Here is a 23,395-nt window from a genome sequence, read left to right as displayed (position 1 = left end):
ATATTATTTTTGCGCTAGTTGGCCGTACGTTAACCAATACTCCAGAATGTTCCCTTCATAGCTTGTTCTCCATCTTCTTTTTAAATAGGGAGCCAGTTTGTTTTAAGCACTTTCATTTCCATGACTGATCAAAACGGGGTTTTCTCATGGCTCTCTCCTGTTCCGTCCGCAGCAGACATATGGTGAGCAATATGTTTGGAACATCCAACGGCAAAAGAATCACAGTATTGAATCGCAATACGTATAGAATCATGAGAATCTCAATACATGAACTGAGTGTACAAAACATTTAGGTTCGTCAATATAAATGTCATTCCATGCCATCTTAGTGATTAACTTATGTGAGGTGAGGTCTACCATTTATGTGGCTTTGGAGTGCAACAACTTGAAGAAAATCGGTTGTGCTTTTTTGAATAAATTCAGTAGATATCTGTAAAGGGCTACCACAATGAGAAGGACCTTTCAAAATCTGCTCAGAGGTGGTACTGCATCGGTGACTGGTATCTATGGTAACCCATCCAGAAGATTACACTGGGCTCTAAATCAGAAGGTGACGTAACTTCATTTATGATCACTTTATTCAGGCCTAAACTTTCCCCAAGTCCTCCCTTGAAGATACAGAGAAAGCGCTACATAGCATAAGCCTAATTTACGTTTGGGGGGGGAACATTTTCATTTTCCCCCGAACCGTTTAAAAATTCATCTCCGATTCGCCACATTGTGCTGTTCATTACCATTTTTGAGGGATTACCAGGAGCAGTGGGTAGGACTGCATAATGCAGAGGATGTGATGGAGCTGGCTGCTATGTCAGGCTCACTGTAGCCTGTCTCTTTGTCTGCTGGGACCCACCCAGCTAGGGCTTAGACCTGTGCTTTTATTTCACCCAAAGGACTCAGAGCAGAGCGCCTAGACCCCCCCCCCACCCTAGGCTTCAGAAAGGTCAGGGATGGTTTGCACACGCTCTGTACACACGGCCAAAACCTCTGAGGCAGGTCATGGAAGAGGACAGATGTCTGTGTCAGACTTGGGCGTCTGTGTTGAGAATTTACATGGTGGGGGAGATCTGTTGTTTCAGGGAGAATGGGTCGCTAATATGTGTGTTCTACTCTAATGCTGTGGGTGTTCTGACCTTGCAGCCGTTTGGTGTGAACCAGCCTGGGCCGTACGTCAGCTACACTACAGTGGACTCCAACGGCTACCTGAAGAACGCCTCGGGTAAGTCCAACGTGGACAGATACTGTGTACAGTTGACAGTCGGCCAGCCGTCTTCATACAGGCATTCTGGCAATGGTGCAGATTTGGTGGGCCGTCAGCCATGACAGTTGTTTTATTTGGGAATGAGGTTGAGTACGGACTTCCTCTCTCTACTTGGGGATTGTCAACTCCGTGCTGCGGTAGCAGGTTTGAGTGACTGGGCTGTGGTAACGGTCAGTGTGGCGTGTGTGGGTGAGAGCCCCTTTCAGGGCTATAGCCCCAGGGGTTTAATTGAAGCCTGGCTTCTGTGTTTTCCTAGATAATAGCCCTGTTGCCCATCTCACCAGAGGTTATCTCACCGCCCGGCCTGATAATGTTGACACAGCGCGTTTCCTGCTAGAGAAAGGCATGATGGGTAGAGGGTTATTGGTTTGCTTGCTAAGAAACGGAGGGCTTTGTTGCTCTGCTCTTTTTTTTCCCCAGAGGTTGAAAGCGAGGAGGAAAAGAAGGAGCTTGTCTTGTTTTCCTGCCTTGGAATATAAGAGATTTAATGAAAAAGAACCAAGCTATACATCCGAGATACAGTTTCAAGGACTCAGTGAAGAGGAGGGTGAAAGAATAGAGTTCTTAACAAAGATCTGTAGGAAAGGTTCTCTCTGTGTGTGTGTGTGTGTGTGTGTGTGTGGGTGTGTGTGTGTGGGTGGATACAAGAGGCTTGGAAGCAGAGGTGGAATTGCTATATATTCTGCGTCACTCAGTCAGGTCCCCTTCATCAGAAAGGCATCAACGCAATGGCAGAATTTCTCTAATGAAGGTACCCTCATTCCTCAATACAAAACTATGCTGTAGTACCTATGGAATGTGATGCTTTGTATTATCCCACATAGCACAATCACCTAGCCAGCCAGAGTAACGATTGTCATGCTGAGCTATTTGACCTGAGAATTGTAAGCACACACCTACACTGTAAAGTGGTCTTTATACCCAACCTAGTACAGCCCGAACAAGACAGACTAGACATGAAACCATGACCCAGTCTGTCTCATTGTTCAACACCTGAGGAGATAGTTCTGTTGACTGGACAGGACAGATGAGTTGAATTAGGCCTAATGTCTCCCCCGCAGTCTTCAAGGAGGTGACAAGGTCATTTCAAAGACAAATCGCAAAACGGCTTAGAGGACAGACATTATATACAGATAACTGAGTAATGGATTCAAGCATTTGCAAGATTTCTCAGTGAGTAATTCCATCTTTTAAAAAGCCTTGATTCGGTTCACCATTTTAATTTTTGCAGTCTTTTCCTTTCCATCGTCTGTGTGTGTCTGGGTATCAACAATGAATAGGATTCAGATTTCAGGCATTTGAGTATCTAGCTACATTCTGTTCTGTTGGAATCATCCACTAATGGAAACGCAACAATACAATAGTCATTTTGAGAAGAAGAACACTCTTCCCTCACACCTCTCCCTCTGTGACAGGACACCGTTATTGGGGCAAGAGAACAGATCAATCAGTCCACAAGGAGTACAAGCCAAAGAACCAGAGAGTCAGAAAGCCCTCTGTCTTTCCAAACAGTGTGTTTATTGTTCAATAATCCCCAACCTCTATTCCATTTTGCAGGGCTCAGACACCAAACCGTGAGATTTAAATCTCTATTTCTTGTGTTAAAGGTAACCTTCTCTCAAGGTTTGGAAACATTGGAAACACTCAAACCTTGACAGAGGAGAGGGAAAAGGCGAGGTAAACCTAGTATAATACATGTCTGACTGGAGGGAATGAAGAAGAATAGAAGTCCAGATAGTTCTCTTTGCAGAGAGGAATCTTCAGGAAAAAAAGGAGAATTTCCTTTCTCCCATTCATGTTTGTTATCTGTGTGGATGTTGAGCCTCCGTGTTGTGGTCAAGGATATTTAAAGACGACTTGGATTCATTTAAAGACCAGATTTGGGATTCAACACCCATGGGTGTGCCAACATGCAGCAGTTTAGGGTTGTCCTCTGACCCCTGTGCTGGAGCTCTGCTCTGTTGGCTTAAGAGCAGCTCTGTCTGCACCAGACACATCTCCCTGAGAAGGTCATCGAACAGGCTGAACTGAGGAAAAAGCCCCAACCACTTCCTGCCTGGAGGCTGAGCCAATGAGAAGGGGAGTGACAGGCCAGGGCTGTGTGTACACTGACTGAGGGAGATGCTCAGGGTATAGGTTAGATATTCTGGACTGTATGGAGAGTGGCTGGGCCAGCCCTGGCTAGGTTATTCCCAGGACTCCTCATTTAACAGTAATAAAGTGCAGTGTGCAGGGTGATTTTTAAAGTGTATTTATTCTGTGGCTAGGGTCATGGGGAGAAGGCAAGGTAGACTGACAGAAATGAGCGATGGTTCGCGGACTGTCTGCTCTCTCTACTGGGGCCCCACGCTCTTCATTTACCCTTCAGCACCAAAAGAGAGGGAACCGAGGTGATAGAGGGATGGAAGTCAAATACATGGATGGATGTGGAAGGAAAGGCCTATAGAAAAGACATACTATAGAGGGAGAGGATAAAATGGCTGAAAAATAGAAGCAAATAGTGGCAAGTGGGTTATGGGTTAGAGTAATGGAATGAAGATCTGGGTCAATGAAAAAGAGGGCCTAGAGGGGACGGGGGAAAACAAAGTGAAGGTTCAGGAGGTAGGACACACTGCACTTAGCACGCTTACGCTGTGGTCCACAGATGGTGCTCTTACCCCTGTGGCTTCTGTGTCACAGGGCTTCAAGCACTCATTGGTGAACCTGCGTCCGTTACTCAAAACTCGCCGCTGCCATCTCCTTATGGTATTGAACCTTGGTTATAGTGCTGTACAGGCAGCTCCCTTCATAGTGTTGTGGAATGGCACAGGCCCATGTGCTAGTGACTGATAATACCAAGGCGATTCCCTACAGGAAAGTTCAGTGGTAATGATATGGTCCCGCAGGCAGGCATTTCAGCGGGCCGGCATATCAGCAGTGTACAGTATTTATACGTTTTAGCATGTATTTTGCTGGTGTGAGGTCTGTATGAGTGAGGGCGCAAGAGACGTGGTGAATTGAATGTATCAGCACACGTGCTCTCAGCATGCGGGCTGGGGGGAACAACCAGGGGTGTGTGCAGTGTGCCAGACAGGAAGAGCGTGTTAGCCATGGCGGTTAGCCTCAGTGCACTCCGGTGTCTCTGTGGGGCAGTTCTGCGGAGGCCTGGTCTCTGTGATGCTTAGGCCCGATGGACATACGGGGCTGGTCCTGTCAGATGATCCCTGGCTGCTCTGCCTGGCTGCTCTGCCTGGCTGCTCTGCCTGGCTGCTCTGCCTGGCTGCTCTGCCTGGCTGCTCTGCCTGGCTGCTCTGCCTGGCTGTGTATCGATCCCCAGGACCCAGGCGGTCTCCATCTCCACATCTCCAGCTGGAGCTCGTGAATCAACCAACAGACTATTAATGCTGGCTCTGCCTGCCTGGTGTGGGTGGGAGAGTTCATGTGTGTTTGTTTGTTTTTGTGTGCGGGTGTATGCAAGCAAGCATGACCATACATGTTTGTTTGTTTGTTTATATGTGCATACGTGATTGACTGCGTGTGGGAGGGTAGTTAATTTGCTGTCTGTGCAGTGCAGTAATGCATGTGTGCTGCCTGGTCCTCAGAGAACCAGTGCTCCATCTGAACCTCTCACCTTCGTCTCCTCAACCCTCGGGCTATTTATATAAGACCTTGGTATGCAATAGCTTACCTTTCCCCGCTGTCCTTATTCCCTATCGAAAGGAATGGAATTAGAATTCAGCTATATTAGAGATGAATATTGACCTTAAAGGAAGATTTCCACACCGTTGGTTTCTGTGCAATTTATTCTGCACAGTTAGTAAATCAGTAGGCCATATAGAGTAAGTTTTATAGTCGCCTGTGGGTTTTAAAGGTACATCTACATGTTGTGGGTGTGAGGTAAACTGGGGGTTTTAAAGGTACATCTACATGTTGTAGGTGTGAGGTAAATTAGGGGTTTTAAAGGTACATCTACATGTTGTAGGTGTGAGGTAAACTAGGGGTTTTAAAGGTACATCTACATGTTGTAGGTGTGAGGTAAACTAGGGGTTTTAAAGGTACATCTACATGTTGTAGGTGTGAGGTAAAGCTAGTGGTGCCGGGGCTTTTGACTGGCTCATTGGAAGGGAGGGAGGAGAGGAGAAGGAGGGATGAGGAACAAACAGCTCTACATCGGTAGGGAACTTCGGCAGGCTCTGTTTTAATTAGGCAAATGAGGATGGTGGATTTAGGACAACGGAGAATAACACCCCTACACACACACACGATCGCTGTACTATGCTGTCGTCAATGTGAGACACACAGATTTGATGCTCTCTGTACGACACTCATGAGTGATCAAGTCAGGCGAACAAGTCACTCTTCACACAGATGGCCAGGTAACCAAACACACCGCACACAGTACACACGCTCTCTCACACGCACACACACGACACTTGTTGGGCTGGACCTGTGTCTTGTCAGTGGAAGGTGTGGAAGTTAGCAGAGCTAACCAACTGGAGCGAGAGAGAGAGAGGGAGGATTATTATTGATCAGAGCTTTGTTCTGCCCATGATTCTCTCCTGTGGGTTTCTGCACTCAGGCCAGTAAATTAGTCTCAAATTCAATGCAGGATTACCCCTCAGCCTGTTCAACTCCTCCTGTTTATCGCTCTCTCTACAAACCACACAGCACGCTCCCTCTTTCCTTTCACTCACTCTGTCTCGTTCTCTCACACATAATATATCTTTCTCTCCCTCACTTTCTGTCATTCTTCTCCCCCCTGTAGTGTGTTAGTCTCTGTGTTAATATTGTCTCTACATCTCCTCTTCTCCTCCTGTAGTGGGTTAATATTGTCTCTACATCTCCTCTTCTCCTCCTGTCGTGTGTTAATAGTGTCTCTACATCTCCTCTTCTCCTCCTGTAGTGTGTTAATAGTGTCTCTACATCTCCTCTTCTCCTCCTGTAGTGTGTTAATATTCTCTACATCTCCTCTTCTCCTCCTGTAGTGGGTTAATATTGTCTCTACATCTCCTCTTCTCCTCCTGTAGTGGGTTAATATTGTCTCTACATCTCCTCTTCTCCTCCTGTAGTGGGTTAATATTGTCTCTACATCTCCTCTTCTCCTCCTGTAGTGGGTTAATATTGTCTCTACATCTCCTCTTCTCCCTGTAGTGGGTTAATATTGTCTCTACATCTCCTCTTCTCCCTGTAGTGGGTTAATATTGTCTCTACATCTCCTCTTCTCCCTGTAGTGGGTTAATATTGTCTCTACATCTCCTCTTCTCCCTGTAGTGGGTTAATATTGTCTCTACATCTCCTCTTCTCCCTGTAGTGGGTTAATATTGTCTCTACATCTCCTCTTCTCCCTGTAGTGGGTTAATATTGTCTCTACATCTCCTCTTCTCCCTGTAGTGGGTTAATATTGTCTCTACATCTCCTCTTCTCCTCCTGTAGTGGGTTAATATTGTCTCTACATCTCCTCTTCTCCCTGTAGTGGGTTAATGTTGTCTCTACATCTCCTCTTCTCCCTGTAGTGTGTTAATATTGTCTCTACATCTCCTCTTCTCCCTGTAGTGTGTTAATATTGTCTCTACATCTCCTCTTCTCCTCCTGTAGTGTGTTAATATTGTCTCTACATCTCCTCTTCTCCCTGTAGTGTGTTAATATTGTCTCTACATCTCCTCTTCTCCCTGTAGTGTGTGTTGTGTTCCATCAGTGGTAATGGTCTCAATCCTAATACCTGCCATGCTCCCCTAATGTATTATATCTGAATGCCTCTCAGTGGCTGCTCTGTCGCCACAGTAACCTGTAGTAGAGCACACATCTCAACTGTAGCCTAATGTCCAATTACGAGAGGGAGATAAGAGAGTGAGGGAACAACAGGTAGAGCGATAGAGGGAACAATAGAGAGAGAGAGAGCGCAAAAGAGGAGAGAGGGCGAGAGATGGGGAACAACAGAGGGGAGAAAGAGAGAACAACCAGCATGTTGAAGTCAACATCTATTCTGGCTACCTCTTCTCTCAACACCAGTCTTGCTCTGTCAAACCCAGATCTCAGTGTTGCTTCATTCACCATCCTGTCATTGTGTTTCTGCTGATCAGACACGGCGTGCTGGTGATCTCAATGTACACTGTGTCACCCATGGCGCCGTGGGCTTTAATTCGGTCTTTTCCTCCTGCGAGAGCGCCGGTGAAAAGAGAGAGGAGTGGACAGGAGCTTCCACTTATCTTCTCCACTACAGACACACGCTTCTCCCCACAAATCAACATCCCGACTCTGCCGTCTGCGTTGTGGGGGCGCTGAGGGCCCCCTCTCCTCTCCCAGGCTTAGCCGTGGCTCTGTGTGTACCACTTCATTTCTCTAACAGCCTTTATCCCCCAGGCCATGCCACCGCAACGTCCACAAACCGCCTCTGTGTGTCCTTTCTGTCCCTCCCATTTCTGTGGAAGTGCCCAATCAGGGGAGAGAGTGGTTTCTATAGCGACGGAGGTTGAGAATCTCTCCATTTACAGGTTGCCGAAGGTGATCTGGGGCCTTGAAGATGTGAGAGGGCGAGGCTTTGTGTGTCTCACTGTGTGAAACCTAATCAAGATTTGATGTAGCGAGTGTGAGTTCTTTATACGCTGGTGTTAAAAGATTTCTACTGGTCACGATGGTCACCATTTGAGATGTTGTTTCATAAGATCAAATACAACAATACTGAATCAACACTTTTTTTTTTGCTTAATATAATACATCACTAATATCAATTTAGTCTCAAATAAATAATGAAACATGTTCAATTTGGTTTAAATAATGCAAAAACATAGTGTTGGAGAAGAAAGTAAAAGTGCAATATTTGCCATGTTAAAAAGCTAACGTTTAAGTTCCTTGCTCAGAACACGAGAACATATGAAAGCTGGTGGTTCCTTTTAACATGAGTAAGAAGTTGTAGGTTGTAGTTATTATAGGACTATTTCTCTCTATACCATTTGTATTTCATATACCTTTGACTATTGGATGTTCTTATAGGCACTATAGTATTGCCAGCTTAATCTCGGGAGTTGATAGGCTTGAAGTCATAAACAGTGCAATGCCTGAAGCATTGCGAAGAGCTGCTGGCAAATGCAGGAAAGTGCTGTTTGAATGAATGTTTACAAGCCTGCTGGTGCCTACCACTGCTCAGTCAGACTGCTCTATCAAATCATAGACTTAATTATAATATAATAACACACAGAGATATGAGCCTTAGGTCATTAATATGGTCAAATCCAGAAACGATCATTTCGAAAACAAAACGTTTATTCTTTCAGTGAAATACGGAACCGTTCCGTATTTTGTCAAACAGGTGGCATCCCTAAGTCTAAATATTGCTGTTACATTGCACAACCTTCAATGTTATGTCATGTACAATTCTGGCAAATTAATTACGGCCTTTGTTAGGAAGAAATGGTCTTCACACAGTTCGCAACGAGCCAGGCGGCCCAAACTGCTGCATATACCCGGACTCTGCTTGCACAGAACGCAAGAGAAGTGACAATTTCCCTAGTTAAAATAAATTCTTATTAGCAGGCAATATTAACTAAATATGCAGGTTTAAAAATATATACTTGTGTATTGATTTTAATAAAGGCATTGATGTTTATGGTTAGGTACACCTTGGTGCAACGACAGTGCTTTTTTCGCGAATGCGCTTGTTAAATGTGATTCAATGAGAAATTAACAGGCACCGCATCGATTATATGCAACGCAGGACACGCTAGATAAACTAGTAATATCATCAACCATGTGTAGTTAACTAGTGATTATGTTAAGATTGATCTTTTTTTTTTTTTATAAGATAAGTTTAATGCTAACTAGCAACTTACCTTGGCCTTTTGCTGCACTCGCATAACAGGTAGTCAGCCTGCTACGCAGTCTCCGCGTGGAGTGCAATGTAATCGGCCGTAATTGCTGTCCAAAAAAGGCGATTGGGCGATTTGTTATGAAAACTTGAAATCGGACAAAATTAATCGGACATTCCAATTAATCGGTCGACCTCTAGTCACTTTTGCTACAATACTAATGCTGATCTCCATTAGAGTTTGCCTGATGGTGTCTGTTGCAATATAATGATGTTGTCGTCCCATTGTTTACCACTCTCCGTGTTTTCTATTTGTGTTGTATCATTCCTCTGTGACCAGGGAAGGTCAAAAGCCTGCAGCGTGTTTTTGTGTGAAATGCGCATGTGTTTTTGCGTACTAAAGTGTCTTGAATACGACCAGGCTGGAGTCACACTCTGTGACAAAATTCAGGAGCTGAGGCATCTCTTCATCCATCCCTCTACTCACTGAGCGAGAGTCCTGCTCTAAATAATACTGTATGTTAACAGGTGTGCCTCAGAGCCATACCTCCACCAATGTAGCCCAGCCCAGCCCTGCACCAGCCCCCCCCCTCCTCTCTGTCTCTGGGGGGGAACAGTGTGTTTCAACTCTCAGCCTCACACACCTGTCTCTTCTCTCCTCTACCATTGGGCTTCAGTGCCTCTCTTCTGTCTCGGAGACTCGGTTAGGAACATTGCAAGTTGCCATTGTTCGTGTGCATGTCATTTTTGAGGGTTAGGTAGATATCCCCTCGTCGGAGTGTTTGAACTGGTGAGATTGCTCCCTGACTCACCAGAGCAGCATTGGAAGTGAGTGGCTGGGGAGGAGACTGGAGAGTAGCTTTTCCTTCCCTTATGTTGTGCAGCTGGCAAAGTTCCTCACCTCTTCCTCTCCACTAGATATCCACTCTCCATCTCTCTCTCTCTCTCTGTGGCACAGGAGAGCAAGCACTGCAAGCTGTATGTTCTGAGTCAGGCTTTTGATGCTGGGGGGGTCTCTTTGGCTCACAATTTGTGTGCGTGTTGTGTGTGTGCAGATATTGTACTCGCCCGTGTTTCTGAATGAACTTTTGCAGCTGAGGAGTCCTGAATCGACGGGTGTGATGTTGTGTTCTGCTCTGTTTCCCACACAGACAAAACTTGTAGGATCTAGAGTGTTTGGGTAGGTGGGTGTGGTACTTTTCAACACGCTTGAGACTCCTCACACTCAGATTGGAGAGAGCCTGAGAAGTGAATGTGATAAGCTGTGGAAGCGTAAGGTTCCCTGAGTAAGCCTGCTCTTCGGGAGCTGTTTGGCCGGCTGGCCGCTCTGAATCCGTTTTACGGTCTGAGGGGGGGATTGGAGGGTGTCAGTCATGTGCTGCAGGCTGGAGCGCTCCGCCAAGGTCTGTCTGTGTGCTCCACTGCCGCGCTGCAGGGAGATAGGACTCCCACACACTCCAGGCTGTAGCCCGCAGCAGCTAGCCAGAACCCCAACCACAAGCCTTCCTCAAGCCAGCACAACCCCCCCCCCCCCCCACACACCTCAGTGCATGGCCTCTCTCCAGCCTAGCTCCCCACCTGCAGAGTGGCAGTCCCTAAGCCAGCTTTCTCTCTGAGTGACACATCCTCCAGCCAGCGTCCCCAGCAGCACTGTGACATTTCCCCCCTTACTGTCTCCATTCCCAACATGACACATCCTTTAGTTAACAACAGCCTGTCACTAGGGTAGCTGGTTAACCGCAAAATGTCTGTCGTCTACCATCCTCTCCTCCAGACCGTACACATACTTCCCAAGAGATTGTGGTTACTTAAGCTGGGCGTGCACTAGACGATTTTGGCCCCAATTTACGGTTAGGGTACATTTTTCAGATCGGTGATCATCAGCGATAGCCAATGAGAGCTCGCCAGAGAAGAAGCCAGTGAGATGAGGACGTTGTATCACATCACCCAGAATGTGGACTCTCCTGCAGGAGCAATGACTACTACTAGTATGTGTTTCTACTTGCCTTTAACCAAAGCCAAAGTGTCAAATCATTACAGCTCTGAAGTTAACAAGCAATGTTACTCAATTCAAAATGTATTGGCTAGATATTTCAACTCTGTATGGCAAGCGTGGATCTCTGAGTGAAAACATTTATGCGGCTGCTTTGAGCCACAGCTCGTTCTTGCCAAGTTAACAATCTAATCACATCAAGTGAAGAATCGTGTGTTGTGTGACCCCGTCTGTGGCACATTGTTTAGTATGCTCACCACTACGTTGGCAAGGCAACAAAAAAAAACGACAGGAAAGACGGTTGTTTAACGTGAGGATTTTGAAAGTCGAGAGCGAGAGATGTGCGCGTGTGTTTCTTAGTTTCAAAATGATTACCTTGACTAAACCGAGATGACCTTCCTGAGCTTGCTCTTGAATTCAGTTAAATGGAGAAGCTGAAGTGTGTGTGTGTGTGTTTGAGACGAAGCTGTTAAAACAGTTCACATGGGGACAAGTGAGAGCTCACACGCTTTCTGCTGACTATTGTGTGTGTCTGAAGCTTTGGTCCTATGCCTGACAGTATAGCGAAAGACCCTTGGGTTTGCGTCAAGGTAGCCCAGTGAGAACAGGGTTTCCCAAACTCAGTCCTGCCCCCCCCCGTGCACATTTTGGGTTTTGCCCTAGCGCTACACAGCTGATTCAAATAATCAAAGCTTGATGATGATGGTGTTGGTTATTTGAATCAGCTTTGTAGTACTAGGGCTAACTAAAACCAAAACGTGCCTCCGGCTTCCAGGACCGAGTTTGGAAAAGCCTGAGTTGGAACAACATTTAACTGAACTGCTTACTTTTTAAATGCCTTGTTTCTAATCTCTTTATGTGTAGGCCACGTTAAGAATCGCTTAATCAAAAGAGTCATTCTGGTGAAGCAATATACACCTTAATCAGATTATTCTGTCAGTTTTATGTGCAGTCTTCCAGTGTAAGTCTTCTCATTAGTGGACAATGCCAAAACGGCAACGCATTCCTCAGCTCTCCTGCCAGAACGTAGAGCCAGGACAGTGCCCAGACTTCAAAATCCATCTTAATGTACGTGGATCAAGTCATTCGTTTTCCTTTGTCCTTTCTCCAGTGCGGTAACACCTCTAAACTGCTTCCACAGAGCAAATTGTTTTTCTTTTTAATAGCGTCATTAACCCGTCTCTCCCCGCCGAGTGACTTTTCTGTCGTTTTCTGTTGAACTGTACATGTAAGGATTTTGGATGCCCCCAGGTCAGGACATAATGAAACTGCACCTCATTCCCCACCACACATGCATAACACAGAGTCATTAGTGAGTGTCCAGAGAGGACTAAATTGATTGCGGACATGACATGTATACACAGAGTGTTAAAAACATTAGGAACTGGACTGATGGCCTGCATCTGATGGTTCGTCTGAGGGTCCACTGACGTGGATTTAACAGGTGACGTCAACGAGGGATCATAGCTTTCGCCTGGATTCACCTGGTCAGTCTGTGTCATGGAAAGAGCAGGTGTTTTTACGCTCAATGTATGCGTCACAGTCAATACCCTGCTATTGTATCACAAAACTAATGAGAGGGATCGATGTCACACACACACACACCAAGATCTCAGCGTGACATCCATATTGGCAGTTAGCCTACTGGTTTAACTAGCACTGTGAAGTGGACTTCCAATCAGTGTCACTAGAATGAACAAGCCACTTTATTAACATAAATGTATACTGTACCATATATCTACCTGTAATGACAGATTCTGACTTTCTCAGCTTCCTTTGTCCCCCCAAACATATTTTTTAATGATAGCCCTTATTTTAAAAAGGTGAGCGTCTCTGTATGATTGAAGCAATTACGTTGGCTTTTACAGCAACTGCTCTGAAGCTGCTCAGTATAACCTGCTCCATCGTTGCAGGATAGCAGGAACAGGGCTCAAAGCAGGGTCATGCTTTCATTTCAGAGGAGATGGTCTAGTTTGTCCTCGTTTTGAACTGTTACATTGGAGATTCGTGAAAGGCAATATATAGATTCTCTCAAGATGGAGTTACACTTGTGCTTTACTAGTAGACAGGCATTCAACCCCAAGCTTTTAGGCTCTATACTTAGAGTACCGGTCAAAAGTTTGGATACACCTACTCATTCAAGGGTTTTTCTTTATTTTTACTATTTTCTACATTGTAGAATAATAGTGAAGACATTAAAACTATGAAATACCACATATGGAATCAAGTAGTAACCAAAAAAAGTGTTAAACAAATCAAAATATATTTGGGATTTTTGATTCTTCAAAGTAGCCACCCTTTGACTTGATGACAGCTTTGCACGCTCTTGGCATTCTCTCAACCAGCTTCATGAGGAATGCTTTTCCAACAGTCTTGAAAGAGTTCCAACAACTCATCCCAAACCATATTAATTGCATTGAGGTCGGGTGATTGTGGAGGCTAGGTTATCTGATGCAGCACTCCATCACTCTCCTTACACAGTCTGGAGGTGTGTTTTGGGTCATTGTCCTGTTGAAAAACAAATGATAGTCCAACTAAGCACAAACCAGATGGGATGGCGTATCGCTGCAGATTGCTGTGATAGCCATGCTGGTTAAGTGTGCTTTCAATTCTAAATAAATCACAGACCGTGTCACCACAAAAGCAGCCCCACAGCATCACACCTCCTCCTCCATGCTTCACAGTGGCAACCGCACATGCGGAGATCATCCGTTCACCTACTCTGCATCTCACAAAGACACAGCGGTTGGAACCAAAAAATCTAAAATTTAGACTCATGAGACCAAAGGACAGATTTTCACTGGTCTAATGTCCATTGCTCATGTTTCTTGGCCCAATAAATTCTCTTCTTCTTGTTGGTGTCCTTTAGTAGTGGTGTCTTTTAGTAGGCCTGATTCACGCAGTCTCCTCTGAACAGTTGATGTTGAGATGTGTCTGTTACTTGAACTCAGTGAAGCATTTATTTGGGCCACAATTTATGAGGCTGGTAACAGTAATGAACTTATTTTCTGCAGCAGAGGTAACTTTGGGTGTTTCTTTCCTGTGACGGTCCTCATGAGAGCCAGTTTCATAATAGCGCTTGATGGTTTTTGCGACTGCACTTGAAGAAACTTTCAAAGTTCTTGACATTTTCCATACTGACCTTCATGTCTTAAAGTAATGATGGACTGTAGTTTCTCTTTGATTATTTGAGCTGTTCTTGCCATAATATGGACTTGTTCTTTTACCAAATAGGGATATCTTCTGTATACCACCCCTACCTTGTCACAACACAACTGGCTCAAAGACATTAAGAAGAAAATAAATTCCACAAATTAATTTTGAACAAGGCACACCTGTTAATTGAAATGCATTCCAGGTGACTACCTCATGAAGCTGGTTGAGAGAATGCCAAGAGTGTGCAAAGCTGTCATCAAGGCAAAGGCACATTTTTAAGAATATATTTTGATTTGTTAAACACTTTGTGTTATTTCTTAGTTTTGATGTCTTCACTATTATTCTACAATGTAGAAAATAGTCAAATAAAGAAAAACCCTTGAATGAGTAGGTGTGTCCAAACGTTTGACTGGTACTGTATATGTGTAGATAATAGCCAGGCAGAACACACTCTGTTTTCTTTTATGTGGACTGAATATCCTACTATAATCAGTCATTGAAGCTTTTCCTTGCTGCACAATATGTAAATGTAAAAACATGCTTCCATCTGAGTGTAGGTCCAGACCAGCCATGCAGTCCATCCACATTTATCCTGATTTGTTGCCGTGGTGCTCTCTCTGATTACCATAAAGCGGGTGATTTACATCTGCTGCGCTTGGCAGGGCGTGAGCCAGTGGCGAGGACGCGGTGGTGTAGGGGGTGGTAGATGCCTCTGGACTGGGCGACGGTAGGAATAGGATGGTCTGATTTGTGTCTTTTATGAGGCTCGTTTATGGGTCTGAATGGTTCTAATGGCCCCTTTTTTATTTTTCCCCTCCATGCAGCCGGCCAGCTGAGCCAGTCGGCCCACCTTTCCCTGCAGTTGCCTTACACCGTCCTGGGCCTGGGGCGCAGCGCCAACTTCCTGGACCACCTGTACGTGGGTATCCCCCGGCCCCTCGGGAACAAGGTACAGTATGGTGCGCTGCAGCACAGGGGGAGGGGAGCGGAGAGGAGGGACATGCCAGACAAAACACAGACAGGACAGGATGCAGTAGGTCTAATTACTACGGCATAAAACTGATACTGTTTCTAGTCACTGTAACCATGTGGAGAACACACCCAGAGCCACTGATACTGACAATAACTCTACTGCAGGTTGATGTAAGTGCTGTAAACGTTTCTTCCTGTTGCAATATGATAAGTAGATGATTTATTATGCAGTAAATAATTCATTATTTTCTTCGTTCACCCACTTTTGTGCTACCTCAAACATTGGCATGTGGTTTGGGTTCGTGGGGAGCGACAGCCTTCTGTCTCTCGTATCGCGTGCCGTTTTGAAATGCTGTTTGTTGGTTCCTCGATAGATTCCCCTGCGCGGCTCAGTTGAATTTGAGACGCTGGCTCCCGTTCCTCACCTGTCAAAGAATAGAACAGAGGTCTTCATCATAGCGGATTTGCATTGCAAATTTCTGCCCATACCACACTACCTTGGGAGCGAGGCTCGTACAGAGTAAGGCATCTGAAGTACAGCAACGTGCTTTGTTGTCGCTTGCACCCCTTTGAGTTATGCAAGAAAAATGTTCCGCTAAGGTTCGCATTTCCCCACACACCAGTTAATAAAATCTTTATAATGCTTTGTGTTATGCTAACCACTTTTTACATTCAGAGGGTAGATGAAAATGTCTTCAGTGCTACATACACTGAGTATAAAAAACATTGACACCTGCTCTTTCCATGACATAGACTGACCAGGTGAATCCAGGTGAAATCTATGATCCTTTATTGATGTCACTTGTTAAATCCATTTCAATCTGTGTAGATGAAGGGGAGGAGACCGGTTAAAGAAGGATTTTTAACCCTTGAGAAAATTGAGACATGGATTGTGTATGTGTGCCATTCAGAAGGTGAATGGACAAGACAAATGTAAGTGCCTTTGAACGGGGTATGGTTGTAGGTGCCCGGTGCACCAGGTTTGTGTCAAAAACTGCAACGCTGCTGGAGTTTTCATGCTCAACCGTTTCCTGTGTGTATCAAGAATTGTCCACCACCCAAAGGACATCCAGCCAACTTGACACAACTGTGGGGAGCATTGGAGTGAACATGGGCCAGCAACCCTGTGGAACGCTGTGGAATGGGGGGAGTGCGCACAACACAATATTAGGAACGTGTTCGGAAGGTGTTCCTAAAATGTTTACACTCAGCTCAGTGTACACATTTAATGAACAGCTGTGTCTATCTGGCTGTCTCTGTGAGTTTGGGGGGGATAGTTCCTATCTGTCTCTCTCAGGTCTGTCTCCAACTCTCCCTCACAGGGGAAAACATTCAGGAGGCCTGTGAGGGTTTGGGAGAGATAGAGAGAGGAGGGAGAGAAAGGGAGTGTGTTCTACTTTCCTCCTGCACACTCGTCTCAATCCCATGAGGATAGTTTCCTCTGCTCACAAGGTTTTTCAAGATTCCCGCTCTGCTATCGCCTCCCCAAAAACCCCACTTCACTCTCAACTTCAGACCCAGCGCTCTCCTTTGAAACACTCTCTGAAAACCCAGAAACGCTTTCCTCCTCTTAAACACAGACGTCTTCTCTTAGCCAAAGCGCCAGAAGCGCAGCCTGTCACTGTCTCTCACTGCCGTTCTGCATAAACCACACTGCATTGAAGAGTAAAATGTCAGCGTTAGCTTAGTAGGTTAAGCACTGCAACTTCTAATGAACTAGCACACTGTTCACAGTACACTGACACGATAAGGTGACTCATTCCGTTCATCATTATTCTCCTTAACCTATTTTACTTCAAACACTAACAATTAGTAAATCCAAATCCCTGAATCTGCAGCTCTGATTCGCTTTGAGTCTTTGCCTTACATAGTATTTGTATCTCTGAGCTATGTAGGTATGTCATTCTCTTTAATTGACATTTCTCAGTGTCAGGAAGGAGTCATATGCATGGCTTCCAACCGCACACAACCCTCAGCATTGTAACAATACTCCAGCTAATGGGACTGTAGGAAGTAGGCTGACACACCAGGGGGATACTTCAGCAGACATCATTTATTTAATTGACTAGACTGTCTGTGTCTTAAATGCATGCCTTTAAATAGCTCGGGTATAGGTAGCTAAAAACCCTGGGCTCTCATTAGGGTGGCTCTGAGTAAACGAGGATGCAAAGTATGCCGTCACACACTGCGTGTGCGTCTGCATGCATCTGCGTGTGTGAGCGAGCAAGTGTGTTTCCCTTATCCCTTAATGTTGCCAAATGATAGATGTGTTGTCGGAAATGAGTCTCTCTTCTCTAGAGGACTCTGAGAAAGATGAATTTAATGTTTGCTGGCGATTGCCATCCAGTTGCAACTTCAAGAGGGAAAATGACCTTTGTAATTAATACAGAAACTGGCTTTGAAAAGCTTATGAGCTTGAACTTCTAAAAAATACATTTCCTTAAACTCTGAACTAGAGAGCAAATTGTAGTGCAGTACTGTACAGGAAATGACTCGGGCCCTACATCGTATCTGCACTGAGAAGTGTGTGATATATTGCCTGCATTGTGTTACCTTTGAACTGGAGTTGTTCCATTTTTGCCTGTCCATTCATTCTGCCTCCCTGAGGCTCTAATAACATTGGTTCTCTGTTTCTGCCTTGCAGGATGTGAGGAAGCAGGAGTGGACAGCCATCATCCCCAACTCGCAGCTCATAGTCATTCCATACCCACACAACGAGCCCCGCAGGTACACACATACACACATACATACATACATACATACATACATACATACATACATACATACATACATACATACATACATACATACATACATACATACATACATACATACATACATACATACATACATACATACATACATCTGTACTTGGACGCCCACAAACATGCTCAGGCCATGTTTCAATGTTTTTCTGTTTCATTCACATGTAGTCCTACCCCCAGGAGTGCCAGCAGATGGCAGAACCCCCTTCTCCGTATGGCCAGCTAACACATTCTCTCACCAACACATGGAACACACACACACACTGACAAATGCTTGCACTTGCATATACAGTGGCTTCGGAAACTATTCAGACCCCTTGATTTATTCTAAAATTGATTTAAGAAAAAAAAAATCCCTCAATCTACACACAATACCCCATAATGACAAAGCGAAAACGGATTTTTAGAAAATATTTGCAAATGTATTAAAAATAAAAAACAGCAATTTACATAAGTATTCAGACCCTTTCCTATGAGATTCGAAATTGAGCTCAGGTGCATCCTGTTTCCACTGATCATCCTTGAGATGTTTCTATAACTTGATTGGAGTCCACCTGTGTTAGATTCAATTGATTGGACATGATTTGGAAAGGCACACACCTGTCTATATAAGGTCCCACAGTTGACAGTGCATGTAAGAGCAAAAACCAAGGCATGAGATCGAAAGAATTGTCCGTAGAGCTCCGAGATAGGATTGTGTTGAGGCACAGATCTGGGGAAGGGTACCAAAACTTTGAGTGGCCCAGCCAGAGCCCAGACTTGAACCTGATCAAACATCTCTGGAGAGACCTGAAAATAGATGTGCAGCAACGCTCCCCATCTAACATGACAGAGTTTGAGAAGAATGGGAGAAACTCCCGAAATACACGCGTGCCAAGCTTGTAATGTCACAGCCAAGAAGACTCAAGGCAGTAATCGCTGCCAAAGGTGCTTGAACAAAGTACTGTGTAAAGGGTCTGAATAGTTAGGTAAATGTTATATTTCAGTTTTTTATTTCTCAAACATTTGCAAAAACCTGTTTTTGCTTTGTCATTATGGGGTATTGTGTGTAGATAAAAAAATATATATATATTTAATCCATTTTAAAATAAGGCTGTAAGGTAACAAAGTATGGAAAAAGTCAAGGGGTCTGAATACTTTCCGAATGCACTGTACATACCTACTACACTGACTTATTATTCATAAAAACACACCCACATCATGTAGACGCATACATCATGTAGTGTTCATACATTACAGTGACTGCTCAGTGTCTATTGGCATAGGTTAACGCAACATATGGTGGCTCATTTTGTGTCCTGCATTGCCATTGGTAGTTTTTGTTTTCACCACTAATATGTAATGTGTTTACAGTGAGGGAAAAAAGTATTTCATCCCCTGCTGATTTTGTACGTTTGCCCACTGACAAAGAAATGATCAGTCTATAATTTTAATTGTAGGTTTATTTGAACAGTGAGAGACAGAATAACAACAAAAAAATCCAGAAACACGCATGTCAAAAATGTTATAAAATGATTTGCATTTTAGTGTGGGAAATAAGTATTTGACACCTCTGCAAAACATGACTTAGTACTTGGTGGCAAAACCCTTGTTGGCAATCACAGAGGTCAGACGTTTCTTGTAGTTGGCCACCAGGTTTGCACACATCTCAGGAGGGATTTTGTCCCACTCCTCTTTGCAGATATTCTCCAAGTCATTAAGGTTTCGAGGCTGACGTTTGGCAACTCAAACCTTCAGCTCCCTCCACAGATTTTCTATGGGATTAAGGTCTGGAGACTGGCTAGGCCACTCCAGGACCTTAATGTGCTTCTTGAACCACTCTTTTGTTGCCTTGGCCATGTGTTTTGGGTCATTGTCATGCTGGAATACCCAACCACGACCCATTTTCAATGCCCTGGCTGAGGGAAGGAGGTTCTCACCCAAGATTTGACGGTATATGGTCCCGTCCATCGTCCCTTTGATGCGGTGAAGTTGTCCTGTCCCCTTAGCAGAAAAACACCCCCAATGCATAATGTTTCCACCTCCATGTTTGACGGTGGGGTGGGTGTTCTTGGGGTCATAGGCAGCATTCCTCCTCGTCCAAACACGTTGAGTTGATGCCAAAGAGCTCCATTTTGGTCTCATCTGACCACAACACTTTCACCCAATTCTCCTCTGAATCATTCAGATGTTCATTGGCAAACTTCAGACGGGCATGTATATGTGCTTTCTTGAGCAGGGGGACCTTGCGGGCGCTGCAGGATTTCAGTCCTTCACGGCGTAGTGTGTTACCAATTGTTTTCTTGGTGACTATGGTCCCAGCTGCCTTGAGATCATTAACAAGATCTTCCCGTGTAGTTCTGGGCTGATTCCTCACTGATTCCTCCTCTTCCTCATGATCATTGCAACTCCACGAGGTGAGATCTTGCATGGAGCCCCAGGCCAAGGGAGATTGACAGTTCTTTTGTGTTTCTTCCATTTGCGAATAATCGCACCAACTGTTGTCACCTTCTCACCAAGCTGCTTGGCGATGGTCTTGTAGCCCATTCCAGCCTTGTGTAGGTCTACAATCTTGTCCCTGATATCCTTGGAGAGCTCTTTGGTCTTGGCCATGGTGGAGAGTTTGGAATCTAATTGATTGATTGGTTCTGTGGACAGGTGTCTTTTATACAGGTAACAAGCTAAGATTAGGAGCACTCCCTTTAAGAGTGTGCTCCTAATCTCAGCTACCTTATCTGTATACAAGACAGCTGGGAACCAGAAATCTTTCTGATTGAGAGGGGGTCAAATACTTATTTCCCTCATTTAAAATGCAAATCATTTTATAACATTTTTGACATGTGTTTTTCTGGATTTTTGTTGTTGTTATTCTGTCTCTCACTGTTCAAATAAACCTACCATTAAAATTATAGACTGATCATTTCTTTGTCAGTGGGCAAACGTACAAAATCAGCAGGGGATCAAATACTTTTTTTCCTCACTGTATTAGTTCTGATAGAATGTCTTAATGAAGTTATTTTGATTCATATTTGAGCAGAAGTATTGTTCTTCAGCCATTTATTGTAGTATAATATCGTATCTCCACAATCTGGGTCTGTTCTTGTTTTTAGTCAAACCATTCAAATGAACTCTCCGTTCTCTTCAATAGTCACAAAATATGTGGATCGAAAGACAGGAAATGCGCTTGTCATTTTTTGTTTTTGATCTTTTTCATTTAAATGGTTCGTCTCTGACAGTGATGTAGCGTTTCTCGATTTCATTTTGACCTAATATGTCATAATGTCATATTTTGTGATTTAGTAAAACATTGTCAACTAACATCTCTGATCCAGCAAAATATGCTAAATGTCCTTAATATAGCACATTGACTCTTACCTTCTGATAGGGGAAAAGACGAGACATACCTTTTTGTAGGAGTTTTATGTCGTATAGTAGTTGATACGCCTTTTCTTTCTCCTACCCGTTCCCTCTTTTAGTTGGAGTGCGAAGTTGTATCTGACCCCCAGTAACATAGTCCTACTGACTGCCATCGCTCTGATCGGCGTGTGTGTTTTCATCCTGGTCATCATTGGCATCCTCCACTGGCAGGAGAAGGTAGGAACAGAATGACACAAATGCATCTTACACCGTTTATCATCGTCATTACCATCATTACTGCTTTAATCGACAGTAATGAGCACCTTCAACCTCATCTCTTCTCCTTCATTTTTAGTTGTACTGTCTTGTCATTTTTCCTCTTCTTCCTTGCATTCCTCCTCACTATCCTCTCCTCCTCCTCCTCTTAATAGTCTGAGCCAAAGCTGGTTATGTTCTGGTCAGAGCAGTGTATGTCCTCTCTCATCCTCCCCACCATTGCCAGTCCATAGTATCTGGTGGGGGTCTTCTCTTCTCCTGGCCCTGTGTCGCTGCTGGGTAGCTCTGGTGCTGGTCCAGAGAGCAGGAGACCCGCTGTGGGCAAAGGGTACACTCGGAGAGGAACAGATGGGTCAGAACCAGCAGATGGGCCCTGTCCTCTAACCTCCCACAGAGATCCAGCACGGCTGTTAGAGGGCCATAACCAGTGAGGACGCTCGGCTGTAATTGCTTTGTTCTGCCCCTTCAGCATATCAAATCTTTTGTTCATTATCCCTGTAAATATGCCCTCCAGGGAGTGTGTGTGTGTTGGTTGTCTTGTTACATTCCTGTGTGTGTTTGTGAATTTTACATTGAGTGTTTAGGTAATCATGTATGGTTTGAATTGTGCAAACTTGTGAGAATTTGCATGTGTTTGCATGCAACTATTGCCGACATGCGTGTGTGTCCAGCCTGCCGTGCAAACACTCTGAGCGATTCATCCCCATCCCAGTGCAGCCGTGGCTGGTCTGTTTCTCCACCAAGCGAGGCCGGGCGATGTTGGCGTCTTCTCAAAGCCATCTGCTGTGGGTGCCTGATTATGCACGCAGGAAGCCATAATTGCTCTCTGCTTAGGGAACTGTTCCGGGAACACTAGCTTCATTGGAGTTGACACTGCATTAAAATAACATGTTTGGCTCTATATCGGAGGAACTGAGCCCAGCAATTATATTTTATCAGAAAGAAAGCGAGGTAGAGACATGGCTCATTGTCCGTCATTGATTAGAGGTTGATTAAACGATAATGTTCGTGATGGCCAAGGTAATGGAAGTTCAGGTAATAGCTAGCTGTTCATTTGTTTAGGTGATTACTGGACCAATGTACTCTACTTTAGTTCAGAGCCCCCTTCCCTTTCAGAGATACAGGTAACTGCCAAAATAAAGGAAACACAAACATAAAGCGTCTTAACTCAGGAACCACACCTGTGTGGAAGCACCTGCTTTTGATATACTTTGTATCCCTTATTTAATCAAGTGTTTCCATTATTTTGGCAGTTACCTATATATCTGCTTCATGTTATTACTGTTGCAGCTGATGAGTCACATCTTTTGAATCTGCAGCCTGTTTTTGTGTTGGTACGACGTCTCAGTTCTTGTGAGGTTGTTTGTTTGTTCATGTTGTACTGGGATAGCCGACATCTCCGCTGTTGTGGGTCTTTTTGAGCGAGGGTACTGCCTTTGTTTGCTTTCAATGGGGGGGGGGTTGTGACCCATTGTCTAGTCCAGTGTGTCATCTGCGTTGTGAGTGTCACTGCCTTGAAGTCATATCGGAGCCCGGCTGCTGAGCGCTCCTGTTCTGACTCACTCTGCCCAGCACAATAACACACCATAATTGAAGGAGCTCTCTTAGATAAGAGTCTAACCTTTCACGCAGGGGAAAATAGCATTTGGAAAAAGCTCCACATCTCCATAAACCTTTCCATTTGCATTGCGGTGTGGAGTTGACCAGGTCACGGTGCGATCCGTGATTGACTTTTGATATTTACACTGACCCCTGCTATTTTTTCCACAAATCTCAATGGTCAAATAGGAATCAAAGGCTGTTTGAGACATAGTACCTCCTGCAACAGCCAAGACCGGCTCAGGAAGTTTGTTACAACA

General features: G+C 44.6%; 1 protein-coding gene across 1 annotated transcript in view; it reads left to right on the top strand.

The window, feature by feature from the left end:
* Positions 1-23,395, top strand: part of LOC106587292 (T-cell immunomodulatory protein) — a 108,104-nt gene that overhangs the window by 82,144 nt on the left and 2,565 nt on the right. The window contains exons 14-17 of the mRNA XM_014175543.2: positions 1,138-1,216; positions 15,012-15,136; positions 17,804-17,886; positions 21,380-21,497. Coding sequence (XP_014031018.1) covers positions 1,138-1,216; positions 15,012-15,136; positions 17,804-17,886; positions 21,380-21,497 — 405 coding nt within the window. The remainder of the gene's footprint in view (positions 1-1,137; positions 1,217-15,011; positions 15,137-17,803; positions 17,887-21,379; positions 21,498-23,395) is intronic.

Source organism: Salmo salar, chromosome ssa26 (genome assembly GCF_905237065.1).
Source record: "Salmo salar chromosome ssa26, Ssal_v3.1, whole genome shotgun sequence".
NCBI classification, from domain to species: domain Eukaryota; kingdom Metazoa; phylum Chordata; class Actinopteri; order Salmoniformes; family Salmonidae; genus Salmo; species Salmo salar.
Note: the sequence above shows the minus strand (reverse complement) of the source record. Positions and strands in the feature narration are given on the sequence as shown.